The 15,250-nt window shown below is 39.9% G+C and overlaps 1 protein-coding gene across 1 annotated transcript; it reads left to right on the top strand.

The window, feature by feature from the left end:
* Positions 1-919: 919 nt before the first annotated feature.
* NKX2-6 (NK2 homeobox 6) lies at positions 920-4,733 on the top strand. Its single transcript, XM_073624109.1, has 2 exons — positions 920-1,234; positions 4,158-4,733. Exons 1-2 carry the CDS (start codon positions 1,042-1,044, stop codon positions 4,706-4,708), a joined length of 744 nt encoding a protein of 247 aa, XP_073480210.1. The 5' UTR covers positions 920-1,041; the 3' UTR covers positions 4,709-4,733.
* Positions 4,734-15,250: the final 10,517 nt, after the last annotated feature.

The raw sequence follows: 15,250 nt of genomic DNA, 5'->3' as shown, positions 1-15,250 counted from the left end.
TGAACAAATGCATTCTTTATTTTTTCATCATAACATTTTTCAGATTCGTTGCCATTCTTTTCTATGTTCATTTGGAAATTTGGACAACCGAATCTCCGAAAAGGAAATTTGCGGCCGAAAAACAAATCTGAACGAACTGAATCCCACATATATCTACTAGTCTGCAAAATACCAAATATCTTCTGCATACTTTACTGGACATATAGATAGACAGACATAGTTGGAGGAGAGCAACAGACATCAGACACTAAATGTATTGCAGTATATGTGAACCAAAAATCTCCGTTTTCATGCAATGTTTGTTAGAAATATATAAGGGTGTATAGCAGTGTGCAGGGGGTTCATTTAGAATTTTCAGTCCTACTCTATCCAAAATGAAAAAATGCTGTATTGGCATTTAAATATTTTTTGTATTTTGCATAAGATGGTGGTAGTCCGTTCACATACTGTAGAAATTAAATATACTCTTGCTGCATTGAACCATATTTGCGATAACTTGCTCCCCTCCATATCATTCACATCCAGATAATCAGAAGGAGTGGATTCTGAATACTTGTCAATTGTCTGTTGTGATTTCCCCTTCCTGTTTTCTTTTCCTGGCTGTATCTCTGCTGTAAATCTGGCTAATGTACAGGTCTGAACCTCTCCCAGTCTACTATGTCTGCCTGCATGGCTGGCCTGCTGGGGGGGAGCTCATTTTACAGCATATAGCTCAGAAGACACTGGACACCTCCAGTAAGGTATGAGCTATACAGGCCTTTATGTGGACACAGGGACTGTGGATAGATCTCTATGAGAAAAGCATTGGGAAGGGGAGGGCAGCTGAAGAGGAGAACATTAACCAATGAGATTAGAGATGCTTTGAAAAGTGTCTGCTAAAGGTTCTTTGTGCAGAAATCAGAGGAAACACCTAGACAGGGCCACAGCCTCCCAGGTGTGCAGGGGAAGCTCACAGCACCCCCTCCCATCCACTCCCCATGGTGGTCTCATCTGCTGAACCAGAAATACACTGGGGACTCAGAGAGCCCTGAGCCCCTTAGAATGCTCCCCAGTCCTGCCACTTCCACCCCTTTCTCAGTGAAGGACATCCTGAAGCTGGAGAAGCAGCATCCTGCAGGCCAGGTGGAGGCAACACCCTGCTCAGAGGGACAGGACAAAGGAAGGGACACTGAGGACCTGGGGCTCCCCTGCCAGTCCCCAATGGGAGAGGAAGACGAGGAAACTCAGGAACAAAGTGAGTGCAGGGACTGGAAATTAACCTATTACATACTGGCTAATCAATTTACTGTATAGTACATTTCTAACCAGTAGCTGCCTCTAATTACACAGTAATAAAGACAACTAATTAATATGGCTTGCAATGGGCAGCGTGTGGTACCCCATGGCATATGGTGCTTCTCAGGCTGAAAAAACAGGGGGTGGGGATTATTTCAGGAATAGTAATAAATAGGAGTTCTGGATTTATAAATTTGTAGCAATCAAAAAAGTTAAATTGCCTTATTTAAATCACAATCATCCCATTTGTTACTGGAGATTATATGTAATCCTGCCTACATTACTATAATCAAATGTCGTGCCTGCATAGGAAGCAATTATATGTAAAACTATTGCAATTTTGGAGATAATTATATTATTGTTTAAATATAAATGTATATATATTGGAGTATAAATATACATTTAAACCCGTATTTGGAGTTTTTATATAAATATATATGAGTTTAAATAAATATATATATATATATATATATATATATATATATATATATATATATATATATATATATATATATATATATATATATATATATATAATTTTTACAGTTTAAACATATATTTTAATTATACATTATTGGAGTTTAAAGATAAATGTATATATATAAATTAACGGAGTTTAATTATAAATTTAAATATATTTTATTGCAGTTACATATGAGTTATATATAAATATATATATATATATATATATATATATATATATATATATATATATATATATATATATATATATATATATAATTTTTACAGTTTAAACATATATTTTTTGCAGTTACATATCAATTTAAAAATAACGCATTGGAGTTCAAATACATGGAGTTTAGTTTTGTTACGATCAATGAGAAGCAGGATTTCGTACCTCAAACACAAGATGTTTACCAAAATGTAGCAAGTTTTATATAATTCTGTTCTCTGTTCTCGGGCTTGTAAAAAAAAAAAGGAGATTAGATACAAAATAAAACATTTGCTAAAAGCCAAAGAACAGTTATTACTACCATGGACCTACAATCCTGTTCATTCAAATACTTCAGGGCTTTCAATGATTTCAATGTGTACTTCAACAACTTTGTCATAATAATATACATATTTGGGGGTATGTATTTCAGTCTATAAATACACTGATTGCAGATTACGAACATTTCAGCTGCTCACTTATAAACGGATGAACACTATAATATGTTTGTTTGTTTTTTAATATTTCATTTATGTAATGTTTTTATATTGTAATTTTTGAAAAGCAGCGCAAGATATATAAAACAAAATTAAAATGTATTTTTTTTAACAATAGGCTAGGTATAGGATTTTTTAAATATCATCTGGATATTTCTGTCTCTTTTATCTACATTGTGTATTTGTACATAAAGGACAATTAGTATTTTATGTACAGCACATTACTCTGCAGATCGCACATGCAACAATGTATTCTCATGCCAGAGAGAAATCATTTATACACAGTCGACGTTTGTTAAAACATTAAACACAAATTGTCTCTCTCAGTTATAACATTCATTTATTATTAACATCAATACATCCTGAATTTTTTTTTTTCATTACAGTATTCAAATACTTTCAAAAGTGCACCATATTTGCATTAATTTGAACGATCGACATATTGTGAAAGTGTATGGTCATATGCACAGAGATGTATCATATTAAAAGTTGTGTTACTATACTGATATAAGAATGTGAAGAATGTGAGTTTTATTTGTATGTAGCCAAAAATACAGAGGAATGGATCACCCTCAATTCAATTTCAGGTCAAGTTCAGACGGATTATAAAACAAATATTGAGATCTCCCCCAAACCTGATTGTAAATTGGAGACGAACAGAAGAGATGGTTAGACGTGGCGCCATCAGCCCCAATGCAAAATAATAACAGGCATCTATATGTTTATATTCGTTTTTGGCAGAGTTATGAGGATTCATTAGACTGGCTGGATAATGCATATTTTCACCCAACTACAATTCTTATCAGCTCTCAGGATATTTGGGAAACTTCCAAGATAAATAACACTTCCACTAAACCAAATATTCCAAAAGTGTGTGGCGCGTGCTTAATACTTACCAGGAAATCTATCAGAAAGACTGTGAATGAGTTTGTTATAATTGAAATCATGTATAATTGTATAATAACAATAATAGTATTAGTAATAATAATAACTTCTATTATTATTCGAATAATAATAATAATAACAATAATAATAATAATAATAATAATAATAATAATAATAATAATTATTATTATTATTATTATTATTATTACTAACACATCTGTTAACAGTTTCTGAAAGGCAATATATATATATATATATATATATATATATATATATATATATATATATATATATATATATATATGTGTGTGTGTGTGTGTGTGTTTATATTTATATGCTATATAAATAAAATAAAATATAGAGAGAGAGAGAGAGAGAGACGACTATAGTACCTGTTATATATATAGTGAACCAACCTTTTATAAGTGTGCCTTCATAAATATCATAGCTTTTCTCCCACATGTCCACATGTATTATTATTCTTATTAATAACACGTCTGCTAACAGTTTCTGAAAAGCAATATATATATATATATATATATATATATATATATATATATATATATATACTGTAAGTATGTGTGTTTATATTTATATCATATATAAAAAAAATACAAATGTATATATATATTCCATATATGTGTGTGTAAATTGATGACTTTATACAAGTACCTGTACATATATATATATATATATATATATATATATATATATATATATATATATATATATATATAAAACGAATATCATAGCTCTTCTCCCACATGTCCACATGCATTATTACTATTATAATTTATTTATGTATTTATTTCTTTTCCCAGGTGCAGGCGGCGAGGTGTCCAGCAGGAGGGGGGAGCCCCCAGATCGCCCCCAGCAGAGGCAGAGGAGGAAGCCCCGGGTCCTCTTCTCCCAGGTCCAGGTGTATGAGTTGGAGAGGAGGTTCAAGCAGCAGAAGTACCTGTCTGCCCCGGAGAGGGAACAGCTGGCATCAGTCCTCAAGCTGACCTCCACCCAGGTGAAGATCTGGTTCCAAAACAGAAGATACAAGTGCAAGCGGCAGAAACAGGACCGGTCTCTGGAGTTGGCAGGACACCCTCCTCCACGCAGGGTGGCAGTGCCAGTCCTGGTCAGGGATGGGAAGCCCTGCCTGGCCGGAAATCAGACTTTCCATACAAGTTATGGTGCCAATGCCAGCTCATACCCTTATCCGGTGTGTTTTGGTGGATACAGCAGCAATCCTTATTACTCGGGAGCTTCTATGGTGCCGACTGGGGGCACACCATCCGTACAGCTGGTCAGTATGAACATCGCAGCGGTCCCTGGCAATGCCCAGCAGGGGCATTTACAGCCTTCTTTGCCGGGAATCAGAGCCTGGTGATTAAAGTCTGGGCATCAGCTGGGCATCAGCTGGGCATCAGCTACCCAAAGTCTGAGGAGACCACAGAGGACCCTACCATTGGCTTCTCTGGCAGGATGGATTCTCAATGTCTGGATGGAACTTATAAAGACCCCAGGGTCGATTTATGAATACAATAGCCAAGATGAATCTGGCCCTTGTGATCTTTGACTTTCTGAGGAGTAATTCTCCATCTTTGCTCAATATTCTGCAAGCCAGGTTTTTATTCCAGTTTATGGGATTAAAATAGACATTCACTCATAAATATGACTTCCTTTCCTTTGATTCCTTCACCTTCCCTCTTAAATAATTGAAAGAAAAAAAACATTTAAACAGTATATATTTTTATGTATTTAACTTCCTTCATCCTTGGCAGGGATGATGTATGCAGCATGATCTCACACATGCGCAGAGTTGTGCCATGTTTGTGCATGCGTAAAAAATCTGAATAAAAATGTAGTGACAGAGAAGAACATGGACATCACTGGACTCCATAGACTAGTAGTAATTATGTATTTTTTTATTTCAATACAGGAACACTTAGGGAAACAAAATAGCTAAGTATGGGTGATGTTCCTCTTTAAATAATAACCATTGCAATTATGTGCAACTCTACCATAAATTAATCAAAATTAAACAAAAGTCAGTGCCACATTTGTTAAGACTGGTGACCATTTTTAACCCTTTGTAATAGTTGCCCAGTCTGGAATGGCCAACAAAGACAACCTCATGATGGTCAACTTTTCTCCAATTTCGAAAAATAATCTCTAAAATTGCAGTAAAATATTTATGTGTGTGCCCAATAAAAAAGACAAATTTGTGGCAGGGGTTAAAGTAGAACTATAGGCAAAACTTGTTTTTTTATTTTTATTTGGGATAAAGCGAGTGAGGGTTATAACCCCTGTCAATTTTTTTCACCATCTGTGTCTAATTGCAGAAATTTCCCTTCACTTCCTGTCCAATAGCCAAACAAGATGTGAGAGGAAATCCATGCAAATTAGGGGAATTTCTGGAAGATTCCCATCTATTACTTATCTGGGGACAACCCAAAATTCGGGAATTCCTTTTACTTTCACTTTCAATGATAAAGGTAAAGATGCTCTAATCCCCCTCTACTCAATCCAAAACTAAAAAAAAAAAAAAAAAAAAGTTTTGCCTTTAGTTATACTTTAATCAAATACATTATTCTGGACAGAACAAACATACATGCAATGATCTGTAAATACTATTTTGTAAATATTAGAAAGTCTTATGAACTGATGTATTGATAATTAGGAAATCAGTTTGTAAATAGTTTTAACTCCAGATTTGCACCCTTCCAGGGGTTACAAGGAACAGAGAGGAATATTGATGGAAAAATATATTACTTGATTTCCTATATATCAATTAATTTTTATGGAACCTCATTGGTCTATTGTACAAATTGATTGTTTTTTTTTTTGCCATTTAGAAGATCAGTGATAATAAACAAAGTGCATAATTCCATATCAGTTCAGAATGTATACTTTTTATGATCTATGAGATCTGATTGGTTCCCTTTGCACTTCTCCATTATACTTTGTACTGCTTTATTGAAGTCTGTTTTGGACAGCTTTACACTTTTGCATTTCAAAGTTCCTATTATTTAAATGAGGTTTTCATGCATTTTCCAGGCAGAGTGGTTAACTCCTGTATTAAAGTGCATGTATTGTGTGTTTTTATGTAATTTATGCAGTTCCAAGATCTCTATGAAAGATAAGTTGTCAAAATTGCTACCTGCAGAACAGTAAACCACACAAGATGAAAATGCAGAGATGTCAATGAAATGGAATATGGAATACATGTCTATAATGGCGCAGATCTTATCCTTCATTGCCTGTGCAATTTTACATGTATTTAACAGTAACAAATTGCAAAGTGCAACCTAATTTTTTTTTTTTTTTAATAAACACCATATAGAGTCCCCTTAATAGGTACTATCAAAAAGGTTTGATGGTTCAAATACAATCATTCTTGCATGGGTCAGATACAAGGCCAGGTTTTCATTATAGAAAAGGAATCTGTAGGCACAAAATATTTTTAGCACCCAAAGGAACACCATCTGCCGGGATCACCACTTCTGCACAGAACATTTCCCGTCTCTAATCCGGCTTACAAAATTTAGATGATGGGGTGCAGTGACTGAGGAAGCAAATCATTTTTACTTTGCAAAAAAAAGATTCAGGAGAAGCTGTGTTCCCTTCAAGTACCTAATCAGTGCAAACTGAATTAGTTGATATGCTAAAGGTATAAAGGTTCTTCAGCCAGCAAAGTAAATGTTAGGTGAACCCATGTTCAATTGGAATACCCAATCATGTGCAAGGAAAATGAAAAAACAAACAAACACATTTCTGCTAGTACATGATTAGATATTCAAGGTGAACATAGCTTCACCTTATTCACTAACATTCACTCTTCCAACTCAGCATTCATTATATTTAAGCCAATCTGAATTCTCAGTTTAGATCAGCTAAATTTATTCTAGGCGCATCAAAACAAAAGGTGTGGACAGTCTTAAGACCACAATAGACCACTCGAATTTTAGCCAATTCAATTTTTTTTTTTTTCATTGAGAAATTCGATGTGTATGATGGCCTTACACTTCATTTTCTTTAGAAAGCAGCTACAGCCTGAGTGAAAAAGGTAGTCTCCTGCCAGCATGTTGGAGGCTTCTGTGTAAAAGCAGTGGTCTCTCTGCAGAGGTCTGAAGCATTCCTTGCTAGTTAGTAGCAGTATGCTCTCCTCCAATGATCAGACTTGTCCTGACACCACCCCCCACTTGCACAGCCATTCACTGGAAAGCTCAGTGTGCTGCTGTTTCCCCTCCCCCCAGCTCTTATGTAGTTGAGAACAGAGGGTGTAATCGCTTATAAAAAAGGGAAAAAAGGTATTTATAATTTTTTTTATATCTATACAAAAATGTTTTGCCTTTCATTTCTATTTTAAACTGAATGGGTTGTTTTACAAGGTGATTGTTTCCAATCACTTTAAAGCGGAGTTCCACACAAAAATGGAACTTCCGCTTTAAGGGAAGGTGACCCCTTGACATGCCACATTTGGCATGTAATTTTTTGGGGGGGAGCGGAAACCCTCTTTTTAGAGGGTCCCAGCTCCCACTTCCTCCTGATGCACCCGCGGTGCCAGAAGGAAGATCACCTCTCCCCCTCCCTCTCGGCAATCATCTGGGACACGTCACAGTCACAGCGCGCAGCGGGGCATGCACATGCGCAGTGCGTGCCCGGCTGTGAAACCACATCCAGGCGCCCACAGTGACAATGCCGGCGTCGCAAAGAGAAGGGGGAGACGAGCGGTGCTTCATTCCCCCACATCGCTGGACCCTGGGACAGGTAAGTGTTCTTTTATTAAAAGTCAACAGCTGCAGTATTTGTAGCTGCTGCCTTTTTTTTTTAATTGTAACGCCGCTTTAAGCTTTGCTGGTTGCAGAGCTTTAGGTCTAACTCAGCTGACTCAGCTCTACTCCTTCAGTATACCAAACCCACAATGATAATGTACTTAAAAAATATATATTTCTTACCGTTTAGATGCCTGGTACATGCGATGTGATTATTGGACAAATGATCATCCATTTTTTTTTTTGCATGCTGGTCTCATATTGTAAAATGAAGAGGTTACTAAAGTTCAAAAAATTTTCATATGACAGAATAAAAATTCGTAAGTGATGCAATGTGTTGTATTTTATTTGTATTGTATTTTCGGATGAAAACTGCACTAAGTAAATGAAAATTGTACGATCTGATATCGCACGAGAAAAATTTTCATGTGTCCCTTCGGATAATTTAGGACGAAAGCTATGTACTAACGACTAGATTATGGTACAATCGCTTCGAAAGCGGTATTTTTTGTACAATTTTCTGATCGTGTGTATGGGCCTTCAAAGCCTAGTAAAATGAGATTATCGTACGAATGACGAATCGTTTACTAAAGTATGAAAATTCTCGTACGACAGAATAAAAATTCGGAAATGATGTCATGTATTTGTATTGTATTTGTATTGTATTTGTATTGTATCTTCGGACGAAGACTGTACTGCTTATAAATAAAATTGTACGATCTGGTATCGTAGAATAAAAATTTTTTTTGTTTGTCCCTTTGGATAATTTCAGATGAAAGTTGTGTACTAATGATCAGATTATTGTACGTTTCTAAAGAGGTATTTTTTGTACGATATTCTGATCGTGTGTACTAGGCTTAATAATCTGTTGTTAGTACAGAGATCTCCCCTGCTGAGTTATTGTGTTTTGACAGGAGGACCCCCCAGAACACTCCGGTCAGCGCTCTCAGCCATTGGCTTAGAGTGGCTATTGGGAGCTGGTCAGCAGAATTTTTTCAGTCATGAGCCTTCGACAGAAGCCGGACAGCTTCTGTCAGACCGGTTGGCCAGTTTCTATCGAACCGACCAATGCTGACTGACATTCGACCCGTGTGTACTAGGCTGAAAGCGGAGTCCCAGGCAAAAAAGACCTTTTTTTGCCGCAGCGAGGTACGTCACTTCCACGATTGCATCCGGCCCTCCTCCTTCTCCCCGATGCCTTCTGGGATCTGTGTGTGTCCCAAAAGACGACGGGATCATTCAGAATGTGCTGTTTGACTTGCGCATGTGCAGTAGGAAAATGGGCGTGAAGCCTTCACTGCCGAATTCCCTTACTTGCAATGCACGGATCAGCTTGGGTTGCCAACATCGCGGGCTCCTTGGACAGGTAAGTGTCCTTATATTAAAAGTCAGCAGCTACAGTATTTGTAGCTGCTGACTTTAAATTTTTTCCCCAGGCTGGAACTCCGCTTTAAGGGTAAGGTGTCATGGCTGATTCTAAGAATTTCTGGACATTCTTTGTCCTCAGACAGAGTGAACTATATCTCATTTACATACAATGCAGGAGGATGGTTTCTAAATGTAAACTCTTTGTTAATTCTAATGACACAATTCTAACGACACAATATGGTGACATTGCAGACAATGTGAATCCACCACCACAGAGAGTGCACACTTACCAGCTGCACAAGCATTAAAGCTTGTGGCTGGGGGGCGTGGCCGACCGGAGCTGAAGATGGACGCCTGAATCCTCAGCTCGTCTCACAGGGGAGATACTATAGCTACTCAGGCCGCACAGCTAACAAAATCCAGCGCCATCCTTGCTCCTGAGACACTTGGGATCATGGCCAGCGTATCCAGAAAGAGAAACCCGGAATACAAGCCCAAGAAACTCACAGAGTTCTCCTACAAGCCGGCGGAGCAGGTCAGTGAAAGCCAAGATGGCGCCGGCCAGGCCGCGCCGAACGAATCCTACACGGACCTACCGGATGAATTCCCGGTAGAATCCGCTTCATCTGACCCCCCAGCTTTACCCACACACCCCCTGGAAGGCGACCACCTCCTAAATAGCCCAGCGAAAGCTAAGATGAGGCTCGATGCGCCGCCGCAGCGCCCGCCCTCTTCACAAATTGAGGCCCAGGCTTTCAATCCCCTTCTCAGCAACCAGGCCCTGCATTCATCTATGGCATCATTCCCCACATCGGGGCAGCCTGTGATGGACACCACCTTAAAGGACATGCTACTGTCCCTGCAGACCTCCCTCATGACAGATCTCTCCTCATTATTTGCTAAAATCTCTTCAGACATACACACTATAGATGAGAGAGTGACATGCATTGAAAAAAATATGAGTGACTGCACAACCACAGTTAATGAAGTCATAGATGTGTGTGAAGAACAAACATGGATCCGCGCCAAGCTGGCCGATTTAGAGGACAGATCACGCAGGAACAATGTCAAACTGCGTGGAGTCCCCGAATCCATAATGCCTGCTGAACTACCAAGATACGCGAAGGAACTAATGCACGTCATTGTTCCAGAAGCATCTCCCAGGGACATAATCATAGACAGAATACACAGGATAGCCAAGCCATCCCACCTCGCTGCTTCTGTTCCCAGAGATGTTTTAATGAGAGTCCACTTCTTTCACATTAAGGAGAAACTCCTGCTAGGGGTCAAAAACAAATCTCCACTACCAGCTCCGTACACGGGAATCCAGTTTTTTCCGGATCTCTCTAAATACACGCTCCAGCTAAGAAGAAACCTGAACCCGATCACAAAGGGGCTGCAAAACAACAAAATTCCTTACAAATGGCGCCACCCTGCGACAATTCTGGTCACTAGGAATGGTCAGTCTCACACCATACATGACCTAAACAAAGGCCTGCACCTCCTCCACAACTGGGGAATAATCACAGAATCTCCCAAGACCCCACCAACCCGCAGTGGCCCCTCTAATGCCCGCAACCGCAGGGATCACCACCCCAGCTGAAGTGACCCCACAGATATTGCCATAGTAGGCCTAACTACTACTTCACTCCTCCCCTGGAGACCACGCAACCTTCCACTGTTTGTTCAGCTCCCTTCGTTACAAACTGTTTAACCCCCAAATAGAGGCTGAAGCGGTGTTTACACCTCCTCTACGTTGCTCCTTTCAACTAAGCACTGTTGCTTTATCGGCAGCTTGACCATTGGGCTACTAATATAAAGTGTGATTAACATTTTGCTCTATCCGCAGCTCCTTTAGCCAACCATCTCCCTCCCAGGGGACCGAACTCCTTCTGTCATCAGCCACAGATCGCAGGATCCTCCATATCCTTGACCAGGACAACTAACTGTAAGTGACTCTCACTCAGATCTACTTCCATCCCACACCACAATGCCACTAAACGTCCTCTCACTTAATGCCAAAGGATTGAACCACCCGGCTAAACGCCACTCTTTATGGAAAACCGCCAGAGCTCTCCAGAGCGACATTCTCTGTATCCAAGAGACACATCTGATAAACTCAGACTTATCATTATGCAACAACCGCCAGTTCCCACACATTTTTCATGCTTGCCATTCTACCAAATCCAAAGGAGTCATGATAGCAATCAAGGACTCGGTGGACTTCCACCTATCCAATCTACTAATCGACCCCGACGGTCGCTACTTAATTTTAGTGTGTACCATCAACAAAATATGCTACACTTTAACCAACATCTATGCACCAAACACCCAACAGATGAAGTTCATGCATAAAGTACAGAGGTTAATCAAACAGATAAAAAAAGGCCATGTAATTCTATGCGGGGACTTCAACAGTGTTCCGGACGCTACCATGGACACAACAGCTCCTGCGAAGAGGCGATCGCCGCCATTGAAGAAATTTTTATCTACACAGGACTTATTCGATGTGTGGCGCTGCCACCACGGTTCTGAAAAGGACTTTACCTTTTATTCTCCCATGCACAATTCATATTCACGAATTGATCTTTTTGCTACAGATAAATGGCTACTCCAGAAAATTTGCAAGTCTGAAATCCACACCACAACATGGTCAGACCACGCCCCAATATCGATCTCTATCTCAGATTTCACTCCACAATGCAACACATTCCTGTGGCGCGCAAACAACTACATACTACAAAATGAAAAATACACAACAGAAATCTCCCACCATCTCTCAGAATTTTTCTCTATAAACAAAGGCACAGCGTCTGACCATGGGGTGGTGTGGAACGCCCATAAGGCCTATATTAGAGGTCTGTTAATCAAACTAAGTTCCCTTCACAAAAAGAGGAGGACGCAGCGTATAGATGAGTTAACCACTCAAATTGCCTCCCTAGAACAACAACATAAGTCTAAACCCCAAAATCCAATAACCCACCAACTATTCAACCTAAGACAAGAACTGAAAACCTTACTCCTTCAATCATTTGAATACCTCCAACGTAGAATTAAAGCCACCTCTTATGCCACCTCCAATAAAGCAGGAAAATCTCTGGCAACGAAACTTAGGGGTATAAGACTTAAAACTAAAATCGCCCAGATCATTCACCCCCATACTAACATTCCCCAGACCAACCCTCAAGACATAGCCAACGCATTCAGCGATTACTATAGCGACCTTTACAACTTGAAACACGACACTAATACTCCACAGCCCTCTCCAGAAGAGATTAACCTCTTCCTCCAATCCATCCAGCTACCTACCCTGAATGAGAACCAGCTAGAGAAACTCAATAAGCCCTTTACAGAACAGGAAATTCTCTCCTCAATAAACTCCCTACCTAATGGCAAAGCTCCAGGTCCAGACGGCCTAACAGCTGAATACTACAAACAATACTCCCCCCAAATCGTCCCACAACTTACTGAACTATACAACAACGCTGCCTCCTCCTCTAAACTTCCGAATGATTATTTAAATGCACTAATAGTTACGATACCAAAGCCAGGGAAAGAACCAAACTCCCCCAAAAATTTTAGACCAATCTCCCTACTCAACCTTGATCTGAAAATCTATGCTAAAACCATCGCCTCACGCCTATTAGACATTATACCTACCCTCATACACAGAGACCAGACGGGATTCACTAAGGGACGACAGGCACCAGATGCCACTAGAAGAATGCTCAACTTGTTACATCATGCGGAATCCACCGGAACGCCTTCTCTGCTCCTCTCATTGGACGCAGAGAAGGCGTTCGACAGGGTTCATTGGACCTACCTCAAAATGGTCCTACAGAGATTCGGGTTCAGGGACCACATCCTTAAAGCCATCTTGGCTATGTACACTACCCCTTCAGCCCAGGTCTTTACACAGGGTATGATCTCCAAACCATTCCCCATTACCAATGGCACGCGTCAAGGGTGTCCCCTGTCCCCACTTATCTTTAACCTACTAATGGAACCACTAGCACAACATATCAGAACCAATACTACAATATCCGGAATCCAAATTGGTAACGTCTGCCACAAAATTAGCCTTTTCGCGGACGACGTCATTCTAATACTCACCAACCCTCCATCTTCCCTGGCAGCAGCACAAGAAACTCTAAATTGGTTCAGTAAGATATCATATTACAAACTAAACACAACCAAATCTTCAATTCTAGCTATTAATATCGATTCCACCACCAAGAATTTACTCCAGACACAATATTCCTTTGACTGGGCAGACAAGGAAATCACATACCTGGGAATACAACTCCCAAAAACCACTAGACATATCTATTCCTCTAACTTCCTCCCACTCCTACAAAAAATCAAATCTGATACACAACATATAGTTAAACACGAGCTCTCCTGGTCGGGGAGATTGGCAGCCTTCAAAATGACATGTCTTCCCCAAATATTATACTTCTTTCGCACACTCCCAATCCCAGTCCCAGCCTCCTTTTTCAAAACCCTCCAATCAATCTTCAACAAGTGCCTTTGGAATGGGAAAAAACCCAGATGTGCACACACAAAATTAATTAAACACAGACTAGCGGGAGGCACAGGCTCCATAGATTTTAGAGATTACTACCTCGCAGCAATACTTGCACAACTCCCTCAGTGGTTCCAATCCACCACTCAATCTCTTTGGGCACAGATAGAAAATTCATCGTTGCTACGCCCAAACCTAAAAATATGGCTGATGAGCATTCCTCTGGGATCTTATATATCCCCCTCCATCTCCCCGACCATGAAAGCTTCAGTCTACGCCTGGAAGCAATTGATATCCCCCTCAGAATACAATCCCCCCAACACGCTCCACAACATACCCCTAGAGACGCTTCATCACTTAACACCTGACCTAGGACTTTCCAAATGGTCCCATAGTGGAATTCATGCACTACAACAACTTTTACGAGGTAATCAAATTAAACCCTTTTCCCAACTACAGAGGGAATTTGCTCTCCCCGCCTCTGAAAGCTTCACATACCTCCGCATCCAACACTGTTTCAATAAAATACCTCTTCCTCTCTACAACATCCCCCAGAAGTCATGGGACTTCCTCATAAACCCCACACCAAGGCCCAAAGGCATATCCTACTTCTATAACCTCCTACAGGGTAAAAGATCCTTCACCAAGATGACCCCCCACTATCAATGGGAAAAAGATCTCACAAAAACATTCACTGACACACAATGGCAACTAGCTCTAAAGTCCATATACAATGCAACCCAATGTTCAGCACTTTGGGAGCTTACACAGAAAATCTCACTCCGTTGGTACTTAACCCCAGATAAACTAGCCAAATTCAACACTAATGCCCCCAACATTTGCTGGCGTTGCAAATCATCTAAAGGAGACATGTTCCACATCTTTTGGTCATGCCCCTCCATCCGAAAATACTGGGTAGACACGTTTAATCTGCTTACCAACATCAACAAAACTACAATCCCACCTTCGCCCGAAATGGCACTTCTAAACCTAAACATAGAGGCTATACCAGGCCCACTCAGACACACAACGTCCCACATCTTATTAGCTTCCAGACTCAACATAACAAGGAATTGGAAATCAGACATTCCACCTTCCATATTACAAACAAAAGACCTGGTCTCACTCCACTTCAGCTATGAAACAATGATGGCTTCCAGTAATGGTCGTCCATCCAAAGCCAAAAAACAATGGTTACCCTGGATAAACTGGACCAATGCTGCAGTCCATACCCAGAAAATCAATGACGACCTTAAACCTT

Source organism: Aquarana catesbeiana, linkage group LG03 (genome assembly GCF_042186555.1).
Source record: "Aquarana catesbeiana isolate 2022-GZ linkage group LG03, ASM4218655v1, whole genome shotgun sequence".
Taxonomy (NCBI): Eukaryota; Metazoa; Chordata; class Amphibia; order Anura; family Ranidae; genus Aquarana; species Aquarana catesbeiana.
This window is presented reverse-complemented; position numbering and strand designations above follow the sequence as displayed.